The 19,059-nt window shown below is 38.1% G+C and overlaps 1 protein-coding gene across 1 annotated transcript in view; it reads left to right on the top strand.

Moving 5' to 3' along the window:
- Positions 1 to 13,205, top strand: part of CLOCK (clock circadian regulator) — a 29,411-nt gene extending 16,206 nt beyond the window's left edge. Inside the window, 14 exon segments of the mRNA XM_009884983.1 lie at positions 993 to 1,075; positions 1,301 to 1,407; positions 2,035 to 2,182; positions 2,404 to 2,479; positions 3,392 to 3,533; positions 3,914 to 4,014; positions 4,924 to 5,013; positions 5,902 to 6,060; positions 6,167 to 6,205; positions 6,207 to 6,224; positions 7,610 to 7,816; positions 9,094 to 9,302; positions 9,591 to 9,858; positions 12,047 to 13,205. Coding sequence (XP_009883285.1) covers positions 993 to 1,075; positions 1,301 to 1,407; positions 2,035 to 2,182; positions 2,404 to 2,479; positions 3,392 to 3,533; positions 3,914 to 4,014; positions 4,924 to 5,013; positions 5,902 to 6,060; positions 6,167 to 6,205; positions 6,207 to 6,224; positions 7,610 to 7,816; positions 9,094 to 9,302; positions 9,591 to 9,858; positions 12,047 to 12,232 — 1,833 coding nt within the window. The 3' untranslated portion in view covers positions 12,233 to 13,205.
- The last annotated feature ends 5,854 nt before the right edge of the window (positions 13,206 to 19,059 follow it).

Genomic DNA, 19,059 nt, shown 5'->3' with positions numbered 1-19,059 from the left:
CATACTCTAGCCTTTAGGAAACTGTTGTGGTATCTGATCATCAGTATATTCTACTGTGTTCCTGGCAATGGGAATACCATTGCAAGCTCCTACAAGTGTGTCAAACGTGTGCAGGTGTCCAAAAAAAGAAATATTTACTGATCTCTAATTTTATTGTAATTCTTTGAGGGGTGTATTTGTAGGCGAACATGCATTCCATCATCCCTTTTTCTTCTTGTAAGGCAGTACTGTAGCTGTTTGGAAAAGAACTGACTGGCTTGGGGTACTTATCTCTGGTACTGTCTCAGCGTGAGGCACGGTCCTTGGTGGGGCACCTTTACCTTTCTGGAAGGGGACAACAGAAAGTGACTGACATGCAGTGATTGCGCATATGTCTGAGCAGAATGCATTTAAAACGATGTACAGAATACCTTGAGGATTTGTTGTGATAATGGAAATATAGTCATTCTCTTACTGTTCATGAGTGCTAAACGTAACAATAATGTGTTATGTGTAAGTAGCTGCCTGTACCCTCGAGGCAAAGTGTTTTAGAATACTCTGTATTCACTAAAAGGAAGAATCTTATTCCTAAAGTCAAAGTAATGTGACCATCTTGCTAATGTTGTTTTTTACCCATTATAAGCATATACTGTAATCAGAGTGTCTGGTGAGAGTGTTTCATCTCTTCCTTTGCCTGTTACAAGTTAAAAGCATAACTGCAGGAACTATTGATTTCTGCTTGTGCTACTGTGTTTGTAGATACTGAGCTTGAGTTTAATCTCACGCCGGGGTTGTTCCATTTAAATCAACTGAGTGTCAGCCTGGCACAGCTGAGATTAGATTCTGCCTCAGTACTATGTATCTGAACAAGCAAAACCAATGAAGCTGTCTAAAAATAACATTATAACTATTGTGGAGTTATCTACTAACTTTAGGTAAGTCTGAATTGCGAAAGAGCTTATGAATTAGAATAGAGCAGTTTTGAGAGAGATTTTTATTTTTTTACTTTTTAGGAAATGTGCACTGTTGAAGAACCCAACGAAGAGTTCACATCTAGACATAGCTTAGAATGGAAGTTCCTATTCTTGGATCACAGGTGCAATTCCTTCTATGTATAGCAGCAATAGTAGCTGAATCAGAGTGGTGACTATAATATTTAGAGTTCGCTAATCAGCATTAAGTATGCATAGCTTGTGTTGGGTTTAATTTTTAATTTTTTTCAGAGCACATACTGTAAACAAGAAAAGTTATATAATGAAATAATTTTTGGTTGGATTTTTTTGTGTGAAAATAAAATGACATCAATTTTTGTATTAATTAGGGCACCTCCGATAATAGGTTATCTTCCGTTTGAAGTTTTGGGAACATCAGGCTATGATTATTATCATGTGGATGATCTAGATAATCTGGCAAAATGTCACGAGCATTGTGAGTACGACTAAGTTGCTACAATGAACGGGTTTGCTTTATAGATGTCGGTTTAACATTTGTTCAAATGTACAAATGTTGTAGTGAAATTTAGTGATAGAGTTGAGTGAAGTGCCCTTACTCCCATTCATTTGACATTATTGCACTGCTGATCTTCATCTTTTTTTCTTTGATACACAACTACAAAGCAGATTTAACTTTATCTTATAATTTATGAGTTTTATTGTGGTAAATTGGAATGCACAGCACTGTGATTAATACTTCTCCAGTTCTTCCAATAGCATTTAAAAGGCTCTGTGATGTTTAATAAATGCAAAAAGTGGTTAAACGTGATAGAATAAGCTTTCTGTTTAGCTACGGTTTTCTTTATAAAACTGTATTTAAATTTTTTGCACATAAGTTTTTCACAATATGTAAAAATAAAAAAAAAAGAATGAATTCTGCAGTTCTCTGAAAAATGCAGTGTAATTTTTTTTTAAGAAAGCTACAGTTTTAAACCTGGTTTTAGTCATTGTCATAATACTGGATTTGGACATGGTTTTGGGCCATGTGAAGCTATATGTTTATTATGTAATTACTGTCGTTCCAGTCTGTAAATATTGCAAACTTTATTCTTCACTTTTATAGTAATGCAGTATGGGAAAGGGAAGTCATGTTACTACAGATTCCTTACAAAGGGACAACAATGGATTTGGCTGCAAACACATTACTATATCACGTATCACCAGTGGAATTCCAGGCCAGAGTTTATTGTCTGTACGCACACAGTTGTAAGGTAAGTTATTTTTTTAAAAATCTGTATTAGAGAAATTCTAATGGCATGGGAGCTATATTACTGGTGGTTTTGGAGGCAGAGAAATCATAGCAGTTTAAAGAAACATTGGAAAACTTCCTGGGATACTTTGTAAGCAAAATACCTCTGAGGAGCTTATTTTTTGAAGTATGTTTTCTAAGTCATCCAAGAATATAGCAGTCATATTTGGTTTGTTCTTCTAGTTATGCAGAAGTTAGAGCAGAAAGACGACGAGAACTTGGTATTGAGGAGTCTCTTCCAGAGATAACAGCAGATAAAGTGAGTGTCTTATATAATTTTGTTTTGCTTCATCTTTCTTTCATACTAAAAAGAATATGTAAGCAAATACACAGCAGCAAGAAGTGTTTTGTCCTGTTACAGATAAAGTAATTATTTTGATCTCTAAATAATATGACTATTAAAAATGGTCAAAGAAGTCTTGGTAGGGTGTTTGTTTAACTGTATTCTGGCCTGAACACTTAACCTTCCTCTTTTCATGAGTTCATGTGCATGTAGTTATAACATGGCAACATCCATAAGTCCTTATTACAATCTGATTCCTGCAGAGTTTGAGTCATAAATAAATGTTGTTCTTTAATGTGAAAAACTAAGGTCAACACACAAAGGAATTCACAAGAGGAAAGCAGGAGCTGTTCCACTGTGTGACTCTGTCCCACTTTTTAGAAGTGTACAAAATTCATTCTGAATTAATGTCTTTGGAAGCTCAGTGTGTCTTAGATAAGCCAGCTTGTGCAGATGCTCTGTCGTGTTTTCCCCTGGCAGTTCAGAAATGTTTTCCCTTGGCAGTTCAGCAAGTTTCACTTGACAGCACTCCTTCTTGTGGAATTAACTCATCCTTCCTCAAAAGAATAAGCAGTTCACTCGTTAAACAGGTGTTCAGAATGAACTGAGTTGCTAGAGAAGGAGGTCAACTCAGCAGTCAGTTTGCGGCCTATGTCTGCATGCATTTTAGTTTCTAGGTTCATATGCCTTTGGTTTGGTTTCTTTCCCAAGGATAAAAGCCACAAACGGAAACTCAGCTTACAGACATCAACCAGGCCACTGCTTCTGCACAGTCATCTGTGTAAGGGGATTGATTAGCCACAGCATGGTTTTAAATATTTGCTAGCAGAAATGTACATTGTGTGCTGAATCAGATGAAATAATTGTTTTTTCTGTGTGTCTTTTCAGAGTCAGGACTCTGGGTCTGACAACCACATAAACACAGTGAGTCTCAAAGAAGCACTGGAAAGGTTTGATACCAGCCCCACACCTTCTGCTTCCTCCAGGAGTTCAAGAAAATCTTCACATACTGCAGTATCAGATCATTCATGTGAGCACCAACTATTGAAAATATAATTACCTTCCTAGTAAACCTAAAACCTTCCTACTTTACTTACTTTTAATTAATGCATAACTAGTAGTTAATCATCGTTTTGTGAAAAGCGTGCAACTGAAAATGTTCTTTTTGAGGGTTCAGAGATCTGCTGACCACTCAGATTTTCACAGCTTGTATAGTGACTTCTACTTCTAAAAGTACAGTAGCAGCCTGTTGCAGTCTGTTAGATTGCATTATTGTTGGATAGTCTGGGTAAAAAAAGAGTCCAAACCTTAAGTGTTTTTTAGTTATGAAAAGTTTCCTGTGATTTGATTATTACATTGCAGAATTGAGATTAATGTGTCCCTTTCTGTTGTAACTCTGTACGTTGTCAGCAACGCCAACTAAAATGACGGTGGACACTAGCACTCCTCCAAGGCAAAGCTTATCTGGTCATGAAAAGACTGCGCAAAGAAGATCATCTCTGAGTAGTCAGGTAACTCTTCAGAGAAAAATTTTGTATTAATCAGTGTAATTCACCTTTAAAAGGTATTATTAAATCCATATAACCTTTGTTTTATTTCTTCTGAAAACACATAATTTAAACTGTAACAGTTTCACTTGGAATACATGACTATCAGAACTGTATCATCAATATGCAACTTGGGTATACTGGGTATATAATTAAGCATATAAGTATGTATTTTTTAGCATTAGGGTTTGCAAGATTGTGTGTGAATGTCTGCTTTCACCCACCCACATGTAACTTCTTTCTGCAATTCTGCATTTTTAATATATACATGTATATAGGCAATTACATATATATATATATGAAATTGGTAATGTGATGCTGTGTATCCCTATAGAGAATTCATGTAAATTTATGACTCTAAGAATATTAATATTAGTGAAAACTTTCATACAGTTTCTGAAACCTTGTTGAGATGATGTCATGCTTCATGTACCTGGTGCTTATGTTCCAGTTGAGCTAATACATTCACTTCAAAAATAAGATGCTTATTAAAATATGCACTTTTAAAAATTACTTGTTTAAGAATAAATCAAAGGAGTCAACTTCCAAACTTGTTGAAAAGTCTTTTCCTTACTACAAATGAGACTTTTAAAACACTTGTAATTGTAATTTCTGTTTTTCCTGTGTTATACCTACTGCTTTTATATATTTTTAGCAGTGGAAAAATTGTATATATATTATTTATACAATCAGTTGCTCTTGTGTTCCTAGTTCTCTAATATTTAAGGTTAGATATTTCAGGAAACATTTACTTGTTTTTACTATATGTTCATATGATGCTGTTTTGGAATTGACACTTTATGTAAAGAAATATTTCTTGTCAAGTATGAAGTTCATTCTCGTCCATTTATGGAACAATTTTTTAAATCCTAGTCTTTAAGCTCCCAGTCTCTTGGACAACCAGTAGCGCAGCCAACAATGTCTCAGCCTACAACTTTACAGCTCCAGTCTGGCATGTCCCAGGTATGGGTTAAGTTGGTTTATTGTTTATTATTTTTTAAACAGTCTTGTTCTGAATATAAGGTTAATTTCTTTTTAAGAAATCAAGTTGTTTGGTGCCAAAGACACCTTTAACATTGTTCTCCTGAAATGAGCAAATTCCCCAATTTGACACTTATTTCTTGTTATTTGTGTGGATATAGTTTTCAGCCTTGGCCATTAGAAACAGATACAAACATAATTTAAGGTAAAATGTTTTAGGATATGAATTTAAAAATCCATCAACTATGCTGGTAACTTTCTACGCATATGTTTCTAACACAAGACAACTTAGTCTATGAAACACTTTTGTGAAATAAGAACTGTGGTATCAGGTCCAACTGATACATCCTGTAGGTAGGATATAAGTATCAAAACTTTATTTTGACTTGTGACCTGTAGCAGGTGTCTTTGAAAGAACAGAAGTGGCTAACATCATTTCTCTGTGGGCTCAGCCTTCAATGGTTTGTGACTGAGGGTATTCCCAAGTTATTTGCATATGTTTTAGCTCTGGGTAATTTTTTTTACTAAACTGGTACAATTCTAATTTTTAACCTGAGAGAGCTTTAACATCCACAGTACCTTGTAAATTACTAAGGCATTTTATAGAGTCTTGGTGTTCTGGACACCAGTCAATTTCTTTTGCTATGGGTTTGTTGGTTTGTTTTTTTTTTAGTTCACCAATTCTGATGCATCAATTAAATGTGAGTTCTGTGACATTTTCGTACTAATGAATGTGTCCTCAGATTACGGTTATTAGCAGTTCAAAAAGCAGTGCTTGATTTCATTGTGACTGTGGAGGAGTGTATTTATTGCTTGTAAATAAAATGTCATTATTTTTGCTCAGCTCTTACTTTATTCATTACACTACAGCCTGTGTTTCAGTTTTCAGCTCAATTAGGAGCTATGCAGCATCTAAAGGACCAGCTAGAGCAAAGAACACGCATGATAGAGGCAAATATTCATCGACAACAGGAAGAGTTGCGTAAGATTCAAGAGCAGCTTCAAATTGTCCACGGCCAAGGGCTCCAGGTGAGTTGGTGTAACTCATACAGGTTTGATCTGTAGAAAATTCAGCCATCTAAAATGAGACTTGGGCACTTAATTCCACAAGTTGGTCTTCCCTACACCCTGTCAGCTGCCATCTGGACCTAATGTGCCTAAAATCCATAGCACCTGAAGCTGCTGTTCCTGAGGTACCTATCATTTTGCTTCTGAACGTATCTGGAAGTGCCCCGGTGTAGCTTTTCAATGCTGAGCAGCTCAAGCCTAGCTTATGTTGAAATCTAAATGTAAAAGGATGAAGTGGTGGTTACTTCTTGCAAAGTTTTGCAGCCGTTATAATATTTAATCCATTAAAATGTGCAAGATAAGCATTTATTCCCTCTTTTAGCTCGAAGGTGGCAAATGCATACCTTTTGTTTCTTAAACTCTCCTAACTATAAGGCTGTGGTCCTCTCACGCACCCTTCTGGTGGAATGGTTCTACTTTGCGTGGCATACTGGTGTACTTACTGAGCTGGATAAGAAGTCTAGAGGATGCATTACTCAGTCCAACAGCCAACTACTTGATTTCTGTATTTTAACCAGTATATTTTTTTCTGATTTTGTCATTCTCTTTTCAGCAGCTGTCTTTGGAAGAAAAGAATGACCCTATTGGGTTTTTCTAGTTAAAAAAAAAACCCCACCCAAAACTATAATGCACCTTAAGGAAGTAATCTAAATATTTTCAGTGTGGTTTGTGAGTGAAAAATAGAAAAAATTACTTCCTGAGTGTATTGAGTATGTTGCTTAAATTCTGTTGCAGAGTAGGAGTTTCTGGCATGTGCCATTTTCAGTGTTTTATCGTGTCTAGCGTAAACCTGCCAGCAGTAGCCTGCCTTAGAGATGCCTCAAAAGGAGAGATTCATAGCTCTCTTCCCATCCCTTCCCTTCCCACTGGGGAAGGGACCGTATTCAGGACGGTGGAAACTAGGGAAAATACCTCAGTGCTGCACATTCTACTTTATTGCCCTGTCTCCTTGTAGTCTTGGGCCTAACTTTTTGTAAAGACTGAAGTATTTTTGTGCTGAATTCAGTTTATTACAACGATGTTGGAAGGTTCACTGTAATCATTATGATCTTGTGATTGCCAAGGAAGATGACATTCTTGGTGCTATACCTGGATCCATTGATTCTGAGATTTTCTTCATTTGAATTAGTTTCACTGCTGGAGATCTTACAAATAGAAGTGTGATCTCAAATACATTTTGTCTTTAGGCAGTTGTAGACTACATTAAAAATTAGTCTCTAAATAACACTTTTTTTTTTTTTTAAGAACAAATATTAAACCTTAATGTTTAGGGCTCTATAAATCGGGATTCTGATTTCTATCTTATCAGATAGAGTCTCTGAATACTGACCCTATGTGGGAGTTGGACCTTTCGCTGTTGGTGGATGCAGTGCTGTTTCAACACTTCTAATAGCTAAGATGAAACTTTATTTTATATTGATTTAAAAAAAATTAAGTTTAGTTTCTGTAAAGCATCTTAAACAATTAACAGATTTTTCTTAAAAGCTAACTTGTGGATTTGTTTTTTAAGATGTTCTTGCAGCAGTCAACTTCTGGACTCAACTTTGGTTCTGTGCAGCTTGCGTCTGGAAATTCTTCAAATGTTCAGCAGCTTACGCCAATAAACATGCAAGGTCAAGTTGTTCAGAGTAATCAGACTCAGAGTGGGATGAACACAGGCCATATAAGTACTCCACACATGATACAGCAACAGCCTTTGCAGAGTACTGCAACACAGGTAAAATTCTCATTCTTGATTTTGGTTGATAACATATATATATATGCTGAAAATCATAGCTGAAACACAACAATAGCTTCCCTGACATCCCCCTCCCAAACTGTTTTTTGACCGGTGTACTTTGAGTTGTATTAATTTCTTCGTGTTCCAAGTTTTACAGTTGAAATGCATTTCTGTTCTTGATAATGCAATTTCAGATCTTGTTTTTCTTTTAAGACTTAGGCATGTAAATAATTAATAACAAGTAGCTTTTTGGAAAGACCAGTATCGAGAAAACTTTTAGTTTGCCTTTCTTTGAATGTCCTATGAATTTTCTGTGGACAGAACACACAACATAAAATTTGTACTAGGTGAGCTTGAAACTTGGTGTCCAGAGAGTAAATAACTAGGAAAGCATAGGAACAGGACAAGCATATATTGGTGCTTCTGCAGATGACTTTTCTATTTTTCAGCAACTTCAGTTAGATGCAATAGCTGTATGCCATCTGTAATGTAACAGCTTTTTTCTTCTATGAGTTTATTTAGTTTCTTTCAATTCCGTGTAGACTTTTGAAATCCACTGTATCTCGTAGTGTGTTCTACACCTTTACTTTCTGTGAATTATAATTATGTTTGGTTTTTAAACCTGCCACCCGGCTCATATACTGGGAAACACATGGAGCAACTATTCACTTTTCATCTTCTCACTCTTACATGATTTCAAAGTCCTCTGTCACATGTATCTCCATAGAAGCCTATTCTTCAAGCTGAATACTTCTACTGGGTTTGACTATTTTGTTTGTGAAGGCTCTTGATGCCTTGGACTCTATGGTCACCCTCCTCTGTGCCTTTATCCAAATTCCATACTTTCTTTTTGAGATTTGTGAAGAGGCAGACTACTGGTGCACAGTGTTACCATCTCAGCAGTAAGCTAGTTCCAAAATTTCAAGTAAGAAATTGATTGATGTGACGTGCACATTTTAGTCTAAGTCTGGCACAGAGATGCTAAGAGAGTGGAAAACAGGCTCTTGAACAAACAGTATGCAAGTAGCTGAAAAATTCAGGAAAAAAATAACCTGAACAGAAGAGGTTAATCTAAGAGATTTTCAGATGTCTGAGGGCCAGTTCCACCTCCAATCCTCAGTCAGTAGAAATACCTGTGTACTTTAAATTAAGAATTAATTTGTGATAGATAAACATTGGCAGTTGTGAATAATGGGCAATGACAGTGAGCAGGGCAGCTGTAGTACCTGGCTATTTTCAAATTAAGATCTCCTAAAATATTTTTTTCTTTCCAGCATAATCAACAAAATGTAATCAGTGGACACAATCAACAGTCTTCTCTTGCCAGTCAGTCACAGAACACAGTCTCAGCACCTTTGTATAACACTATGGTGATTTCTCAGCCAACAACAGGAAATGTGGTCCAGGTTCCTTCCAGCTTACCACAGAACAATAACCAGAATGCTGCTGCAGTAACCACTTTTACACAGGAAAGACAAATCAGGTAAATCTTCAATATTCAGATGACTTGCTATAATGATGTGCTTACACAGCTGCATCATATACAAAAATAACTAAAGTAGCATTAAAAAAATCATGTGGTTTATTATTTTCACTATCTATGGATACAGCTTTAAACTAAACTTTGCCCAAAATAACGTGGTCATAGGCTCATCAAAACCAATATTGTTGCAGCAAAGTATGAACCTGACAAATCTGCGTTGCTCAAGTGCATGTGATGCTTCATATTTTTTTTCCTAAAGGGACTCCAAATGTCTTTTTCTGTTAACAGATTTTCTCAAGGTCAGCAACTTGTAACAAAACTTGTCACGGCCCCAGTAGCGTGCGGCGCGGTAATGGTACCGAGTACTATGTTTATGGGACAGGTGGTGACGGCTTATCCCACTTTTGCTGCCCAACAGCAGCAGCCACAGACTTTGTCAATAACGCAACAGCAGCAGCAGCAGCAAAGTCAGCAAGACCAGCAGCAGCAGCAGCTCACCACAGTTCAGCAACCAGCTCAGCCGCAGCTGACCCAGCACCCCCAGCAGTTCCTACAGGTAATGCAGCATTCTCTTCACATTTTTCAAAGTCCTGATACTTTCAGCAGCGCTAGCTTATCCTGGGGGTGCTTTGTATGAAAGCAGAGTGCTTAAAACAGTAAGCTATGAACAAGCCTGATGCATGAGATATCCTTATCCTGAATCCATTCTTTCAAATCTTACTACTTAAAGGAGAGGTTGCCTTTCCTGCAGTTCCACTCTATGCTTTGCCCTGTTTTTATATCTTCTTCCCTTTGAATTGCTGCTCTTTATTGAGCATGGGATGAAAAAACAGATGTTTCCCTGTAAAGCAGCTTGCATTTTCTTTGCTTTCACGTATTAATGCAAGAAGGTATGAGAGATGATCTCAAACAGAATTGGTTGGTCTGGAAAGCAGCATGCAGCCCAAAGCAGGACATGTCCCCATAACACGAGGCTACAGGGGAGGCTGAGCAGCAAGTCACCTTGTAAGCAAAGAGTGGAGAAGAACCTTGTTTTAGTGGACGAAGAAGAGAGATTGGCTCAAAAGAGAAGGAAGGCAAAACCCAAGGAGTTTAGAAATAGGAAATCTCAAAAAGAAAAGAAACAGAGGGTAGAAAGAATTGATGGGGAAATCTGTTGACATTTGTTGATTCCAATTAATCGCTGGCACATAGCTCACCCAGCAGGTGAATCTGGTGAGGGAGATGTATTAGTAGCTAGAACACTAGAGAGGAAGCGCCTCCAAGAAGGTGTGAGTTAAAAAAAATCTTAATTTGGCCTCTGATGTTGCCTTCTCTAAAGAAAGATAAAGTCCACGTAACAATCACAATGTACTTTGTGCACATTCCTGACATTCTTTAACTACTCTGGAATTGTCAATTTATTTTTTTTTTTTTTACTCTTTAAGAGTATACATAATTGAAAATCCTTATTTTGCAAGTATTTCTTACTATGTGTGGTCTCCCGTTTGCACTAAATCTGGGACCCTGTGCATAGGTGGGATATATACAAATGCAGTAAGTAACTGGAGGCTTAACCTGCATTTATATGCACAAGGAATGGTTACGGTTCTGTTTAGGGCTGAGTAAATTTTTCTTTCACTAGGTCATTGACAGAAAATATTGACTTGTTAAAAAAATCTGTCACGGGAACATACCAATTTTAGTCATGTATCGGGCAAAGGCTTTTCAGCTGCTGGTTAACTCTCAAAAAGAGAGCTGTAGAGTACCTAGTGATTTGAGTTTCGGCACTCATTTATGCAGTGGGAGGCTCTTGAACTGAATCAAACCAGAGCACAGGTTTGAATTTGTTCTCTCACAAGTCAGATAAATACCGTAAAAACGGTGCTGTTTAGCGGCTTGGTAGTATTTGCATCTCTGTTTCTAAATTATAAAGCTGGTACAATTTTGACTTGGTTCTGGTGAAAAAAAAACAGAAGATCTGTGAAAGATGAAGATCTCCAAAGGTCTGTTCCTGTCCTAGCGTTTCTTTCTAGGCAAAAGTTTGGTATTTTTAATACGAACTATTAAAAGTGCTAGAATTCAAAGTGAAGCAAATGCTCTTTAAAAAGGGAGAAAAGTGCTTTTCCTGCTTCTGCTGACTGGGGCTCCTTACGGTCTGGTTCTGTAGGTGCTGCGGTCGATGTAGTTTACTTTCTGCTGCAGACTGTGTTTCTGGATTGAGGCATCCAAGTGCATTTGTACCCATCCTTTGTCACTTTCCTTCAGTAACCATCATCTTTTGATTCCAAGAAGTTTAATATTAAAACTAAGTACTGTTTCCAATAGTAACTAAATCCCTTCAAAGAGGATGTTTGGGGTCTGCAAATGTGGCAGTTTCTTTGTTCGTTTTGTCTGGGGAGGGAGGGGTAAATGTGATCTGTGACAAGTCATGCACTGGTTTTTCATTTGACCGCAATGACAGCCACCTGCACTTGTTCTAACAGATTCCTTAAGCCCTGTTGTGCTCTTGTGGTTTGAAATGGAGACAAATTGCCGTGTGTTCCTACCCATTGTCACGGGAAATTAGGAAGACCGGTTACAGCTGTTTTCTTAATTGGTCAGATGCTCTAATTAACCTTATTAGTATGAACTAATCTTTGCGTTGTTTGCTCAGCTTAAATGACCAAATCAGAAGTTTATTTTGATTGAACCCTTGTGAAAAGTTAAACCTGTGTTTCTCAGTGCAGCAGGAAAAATAATCTTTTGCTATTTGCATGTTTTAGACATCCAGGTTACTTCATGGAAATCAGTCAGCTCAGCTTATCCTCTCTGCTGCTTTCCCACTACAACAAAGCACTTTTACTCAGTCCCACCACCAGCAGCATCAGTCGCAGCAGCAGCAGCAGCAGCAACTTTCGCGACACAGAACTGACAAGATGACTGATCCTTCCAAAGTTCAGCCACAATAGCGTGGGGCTCTGCCTCTTCTTGAAGCAAACTACCGGCAGGGGGCTGCTCCACAAACCGTTGCACTGAGGCTACAGAGGTAGTAGTACGAAGGCTTTCTAACATCACCGTGTCGAGATCTACTTCTAACTTCTGGCATCTGTTAAGAAAAGCCAGAAGATGGCGATGGGGACATGGCCAACTTTGATAGTTGCCCCGGTTTCTGTGTTCTAAAGGATTTGCTGCCATGTGTTAATTTGTCCAGGTGAAATCTCAAAATGTGACTGAAATGAGAGGGATGCTGAAAATACTGGTATTTTTATCAATCCTGTACATTTTTAAAGTATTAAAATGGACACGGAGGAATTGTTTGAATTAGCAGAAAAAAATGCCAGGAATATAGTCCAAAAACCATCTAATTTTTTTCAGATGATTATGGGACAGTAAATATTTTGAAAATGTTGTGTGAAATCCAGTTCTCTGTTGTACAGATGCTGTAAAATATTGTGTATATGTCTGCATAAAAGGAGAAAGAGCAAAATATTTTATATGATGCATGAAAATGTAATCTGTTATTTGTAGGTTTGAATATGTTTCCCTAAATTCTCACGCCATACTCAGACTAATGTTTTCCTCTGTTCTACCCTTTTGTTTACAACATGATGCATCATTATTTTCACCCTTAATGTGGGCACAAGTCTCTCGTTTGTGCTTTGTCTGTGATGTCAGGGTTTGTTCGGTGAGGTATATCGTGTGTTGGTTAGTTGACTTCTCGAAGTTAAATTATTGTTGAAGCTGTTTGAACTGGTGATCATGCATCAGGGTTCAGGACATTCAGATTCACGAATATCATCCATCATTTCATAATTAATTCATCGTTTTATTTGAAAAATAGGAATTTGCACTGCTTTCTTGCGGATGGTTTGGAATTTTATTCCCCAAAGCTATCTTTTGATATAGTTCATAGTTGGAAATATTTATGTAAAAGGTTTAAAAAAAAATGAGAGTAATTTTCAAGAATGTTTCAGTTATAGGAGTAATTTGCACAAAAATATATTTACATTTAATAACCTTTTGGGCACTTTTTAACCACTTTCTCTGTGGTGAGAATTGTAACTTGTTAAAATATGTTGGAATCTTTTTATTCTCCTTCAAAAATTAGTCAGAACTAATTCAGGGTCATTTTAACAACAACAACAAAACCCATAGTGCCTTGATTTTAATTCAGGTGATAATGTTGAACATCTTGAATTACAACGTCTCGAATCTGTAACCATTTTCAATTTTGAAGTCTTAGTACATTGTCAGCCAAACTTGTGTATCTACTTCATAGCTATTTCTGTACCGTGTTGATTTTAACAATGGTCTGAGTTGAGAACCTGAGCATTTTTGAGTGGTGCTCCCCCTCAAACACTAGCCGGAAACAGAGGAGTCTCTAAAATCTCAGACCTTGAAGGTAATACTCTTAAAAGATCAAAAAAATCAAAAAGTAGCGATTACTCCTTTTGGAATAGTAAGCTGATTTTTTGTTGTTGGGGTTTTTTTAATCATTTTCGTAGCGTTTCAGATGTGTGTTGGGGGAGATCATGATTGCATTTAACACTACCAGGCTATTGATTTAAGAGATACCACTGAACTAAGACTTCAGAAGGCAACTTCACTTTATAAAGAAAATAAAAAGTTCCAACAGATATGATGTGCTATTTTAAGTAAATGTTCAGTAGGTTTTTATGGTACTAGTTTGTGGAAACCAGAACTTCAGAAGAAAATGAATAAATGCTGATAGGTCTGATAATTAAAATCAAAACCAGTAAAAGCAGTTAAAATTAGTACTAGAGAGAGAAAGCTGGATTAATCTTGAATACTGAGGAGGAGTTGAATGAATGTAACCAAACGGTGGTGGACTATTTTGTACTGTGAAACAGTTTGATTGTGTTACTGGATGAACCAAACCCGCGAGAAGGTGATAGCAGTTTAGCCGAGCGTTTGATAGTTGGTTGCTTTTTGAGGCCAGCCTTTGCCTCTGCACGTGTCCCACCGGTAGATCTTTTGTTATTCCCCCAGTTACAAAGCAAGAGTTTGGCACCAAAAAGCACAGTAGTGAACGAGGAAGGAGAGTGTGAGGAACACAGTACCAAAGAGAATCGGATTGCTTTCTGCTCCGAGAAGCCTCTTGCAACCTGGAGGAAGGAACAGATGCCAATACCAAACGTAGCAAGGAACACTTCCCCTTCTTTAAAGGGTTTTCTGGGCTGGAATAATTGTCAGAAACCTCTTTCTGTAAAGTTCTATGTAAAGAAATCCCTGCCTTGCTCTCCGATCCCCCTACCACGCCATTCCACCTGTTTCTAAATTAAGCTGCGTTGACTAGAAGTCTGTGCTATCAGTACTTTTGCTTAATGGAAGATAGGTTAGATTAAAAATTTTTTAAGCAAATACAATAATAATATAGCACTAAAAAAGAAAACTGGGAGAGCTTTAATAGTGCTGTTAGAACTATTGAATAGTGGTAAAATAGGTTTATTAAGCTATTATACTGAGAATTACAGAAAATAGAGATACCAGCCAGACAGTTAATGATGCGGCTTTTTATATAAAGCTTCATTTAAACTTCTCTTCCTGTTTCCCCCTTCCCAAATACTCTGGTGTGCTGCTATAGGTCTGTCAGTAAAAAGGCTAAACTAGATGAGAGAGAAATTAGATGATGACAATAGCATGGCTGCTGAAAGAGAACTATAGAAATGTACGCTTTGATCAAGAAGCTTTTTGTAACCTCAGAGAGAGGTCCTTCAATTACAGAACTACCAGCTAGCAGAGAAAGTAGAGGAGATGGGGAAATTCAAAGAAACTGGAAAAATATAGCACGCATTCGAAAAATTCCTGCCACGAATCAGGCGAGCTTTTTAGAGAAGCGAGTATGTAGGACTTGCTCCAGATTCCGTGCAAGGATGCAGATGCTTTGGTTCACAGCTGATGACTAAAGTGTATTTTTAAAGGGTCTGCAGCTTCCCCTGCTGCTGAATCAATTGCCGAACTGTCCTCCATCCTTAGTGGGGAGAGGACCAGGCTATCGCCTCTTTCTTAATCAGCTTTTTGCTTCTGCCCAACTCGTTTACTACAGGCATAGACTTATTTGCAACATCCTAATAAATAGCATGATAACGAATGCTGTGATGCTGCAGGTTCTGGAGCGCAAACGTTACCGAATGGCTCTGACAGAAGGGAAGGAGTCTGTTAAGGAGAGGATGGTATTTATGAAGAAATGGGCTGGTGATACCTGATGGAGTGAAAGACGGCATAGTTGCATGGAGTTTTAGGAGACAGACATTGTTTGCCTGCGATGGGTGAGGATTCGAAGAAAAGCTTCTAGGATAACTTCAGAGAAAAAGAATATAGCTATTTTTATATTATATTTAATATATATTATATTTGTATATAAATATGAAAGGATTCTAGTAGGAGCTCTCCATATGCCTTCCATTTCACCTAGAAGGTTTACCTTCTGCACTACGGTTCCAGTGTGTCACCACCTTCTGTGGGCATCTTGCCTACTGCCAAACACCAAAATTAGTAACCCGGTATCCTTACAAGAGATAGGTTTCATTTCAGCTTTATGTAAAAAAGAGTAAAATAAAGCTATATCTGGCAGTTTTTTCACAGAAAAAGAAATCCTCTTAAGACTCAAATAGCACTTTCTCTTTTTTTTTTTTTTTTGGAGTAATAACAAGCACTTTACTGAAAAGACTATTTGAAAAACAGTTTATTTCTTTAGTCAGTGAAACTGTTAAAAAGGGGGGGGGGGGCGTCGAGGAATAACATGCGTAAGACTGTCAAGAGAGACATTTCTGGAAAATGTTTCTTTACTATGGTGATCCTTCGAGGCTCAACGTGCAAGATTAAAAAGGCTTCTAAAACCGGTTGGCTTTGTGTTTTATATGGCCAGGGGAAGGGATGAGCGAGGACAGCTTCCTTGGAGGGAGGCTTTTTAAGTTGCACGGTTGCCTATGAGAGAGAATCATCTGGAGGCTCGTTTGCCTGCTCAGTAATTCTAAGTGTCCCTTAGGATTATGATTTGCGTGAAAACGTTCTGAAGGTGTAAAGATGTGGCCTTTTTCAAATGTGGAAGTCGATTCAAGAACCGTTTCTATTTTCAGAGATTTAACCCAGGTATTGTTATGAGTGTTTTAAATGTCGTGGCATCAGGAGATGTCAAACGTGTCAGATTCATAAGTTTCTCTATTTGAAATCATTATTAAAATCAGTTGTACAGTCAGAGGGCTGGAAAATGGTTATTTTGATTAAAAGGGAAAAGAGACTAGTTTTAATAATTAACCTTTTATTTTTTTACTTATCCCTGGTGGAAAAAGTTGAAGAGACTTAAGTGAATTTGGATTTAAAAAGACATATTTAAACAAATCGTTGTAGATGAGACAACTGTGAGAGAACGTTTGAAATTGTCTTGGTTGTCCATGAGACTGGATAGTTGCTTTTTCACTCTCATGATTTTTAACACTACATTCCTTGTCTTCTTTTTGTCTTTTTTTTTTTTGTTGTTGAACAGGTGATTTTAAGCTCTGCTATGCTTCATGCTACGTCATCTGCATGAATTTTGCCAGCATGATATGCTATATTCAAAGAAATTGTACCTAAATAAAAAGGAGGGGAGGGGGGGGAACACAAAACAAAACACTGTGTCTGAACAAAATACTGTATGGCCTAATATAGAGACCCCAGCTGAGACTGAGAGATGCTGCATTAATAGACAATCAATGGGTAATTATTTATGAAACACTTCTGGGAACGGTCTTAAAGATGTTACTGCTTTGAAAGCAGTTGGCGAGTTGTCTTTTTTTAACAAGAAAGCTAAAAATTATTTATTTTCAAATATATCAGATTGAATTTTGAGTTTTTAAGCAGTGTTGATTTCACAGTGTCTTGGGTTTCAGTTTTGTTTTGTATTTTTTTTAACTGGCATTAGATTTGTATACGTAAAAGAAAACAAACAGAAAAACCCCAGTGCCGCTCATATTGACGTCAGGAAATGTAGATACAGTTCCCTGGTGTTCATGTGACCATTACTAACTGTCAATTTTTTTAACTGAATAAATGTAACTCATTTAAAATTTTGCTTTTTGTAGCTTCTAAGGTTCTAGAAGTTGGGTTGTTTTCTGAGTTGCTTGATGTCAGTTTTATCCAAGTTTCACCGTGAAGCGCTCTCTTACCCTTCCCACGACTGTAACAAAGGCACTCTCTCTCTCTTCCCCCACCCACAGAACCGACTCGTGTGAAGTTGATGTTGGTTTTACCTCCTCTCCCCTACCCAGACAAATGACTTGTGAGATTTCAGTAAAAACGCATACTGTATTTTTTTTTTTTCCTTGTCTTCTCTCTGTATCTCTTTTATAAACTGATGCCCCACTCTAAAGGCTAGAGACCTTTCATTTGTCTGCTTACATTACTGCCTCGGAATTCACTCACTCAGCGCTTGAGCGAACGTGCGCAACTCAAAACTACTTCTCCCTCTCGGCGCGTCCAGCCCCGCTTCTCCCCCGGTGCTGGAGCGCGTAGGCGCAGGGCAGGGCTCATCGGGCACAGCCCTTCCCACGCTTTCTGCCACGGGCAAAACACCCTTCTTTCATTCATTCAACTCCCCTCGCCAGCCTGGCGTTTCTTCCGCTGGTGAGTTGTCAAAGAGTAATATTTCTAAAGGAGCGGAGGTGATGTGAGATGTTGGCCACACCGCTGGAAAATGAAGCAGAGACTTGGATTGAGCTGAGAGCGCGACCCCTTCCCAGCAAGCGGGTCTTGCTTTGAAGAGCTGTGTGATAAGGTGTAACCTGGCCGGCTGGCCTAGGCCTTTCTCCATCATCAGAGTGCCAATGCTACTAATTTGAAGTTGATTAAATGTTGGAGGAAAAGTGGGAGGGAAGGAAAGCCTGTCATTGAATGTACCTGGAGCACATGATAAATACGCTTAGCTATTTCTACAGCCCGCAGTTCTCTTCCTTCTGTACTATCACACTAGATGCCCACGTGAAGATACTGAGCTTTTGCCTTGGGGAATTAAATAATACCTGTGCCGGCTCTATACTGCTCCTACATGCCGTAAGCCCCCTGTGCCCCAGGAGTCAAAACAAAGTCACCTATAGAAGCGCTACAGTTAAAAACTGTCAACGCCCACCAACGATAAGCCCGATAGCGTGTAGCGAGCAAGGTTATCAGTTTTCTTAAAACCGAACTTTGGAATGATCATCAATAGAATTTTTTCCGTAAGCTTATCAAGAAGAAGAGCTGCAATTAAAACTGCTGCCACACCTGGCGCAACGCTGGTCGCTGGCGTTTCGCTGGCGTTCCAAGTCGGAAGCAAAAAACCGCGCTGGTAGGAGAATGCAGCTGTTAAGTCCTTGTAAAGATTAGCAATCCAAAGGTTAGTTACGCTTCTGAGCCTCGGGCAGTAGTGATAGACATTCCAGAAGATTTCAGCTGTTTGTGGGTAACATACAATAAGAACAAAAATTTCCCCGCTCTTAGTGGCATTCTTTGAAGCGGGTGGTCTCTGTCACTGTCACCCCCCTTCAGCATCCGTATTTTCACTTGGGAAGTAAATTTAAATCATTCAGAAGAAATACACATTTAGAGCACCTGCCACACGCAGACAGAAGATGTTACGGGTTAAATGTAACCCATATCGATATTAGCAACAGCCCATAGCTCTAACTCGTGGGGAGTGCTGACTTCTGGGGCTGCACGAGGTTGTCTATGGAAAAAAAAAAAAAACGCCACGTCAGTACGGAACGTGCCATTACATCATTATTTCCACATCTCGGGAAATGAAGGATAACTCAGGTTA

This window comes from Charadrius vociferus, unplaced genomic scaffold, assembly GCF_000708025.1.
Source record: "Charadrius vociferus isolate BGI_N301 unplaced genomic scaffold, ASM70802v2 scaffold134, whole genome shotgun sequence".
In the NCBI taxonomy this organism is placed as follows: domain Eukaryota; kingdom Metazoa; phylum Chordata; class Aves; order Charadriiformes; family Charadriidae; genus Charadrius; species Charadrius vociferus.
Note: the sequence above shows the minus strand (reverse complement) of the source record. Positions and strands in the feature narration are given on the sequence as shown.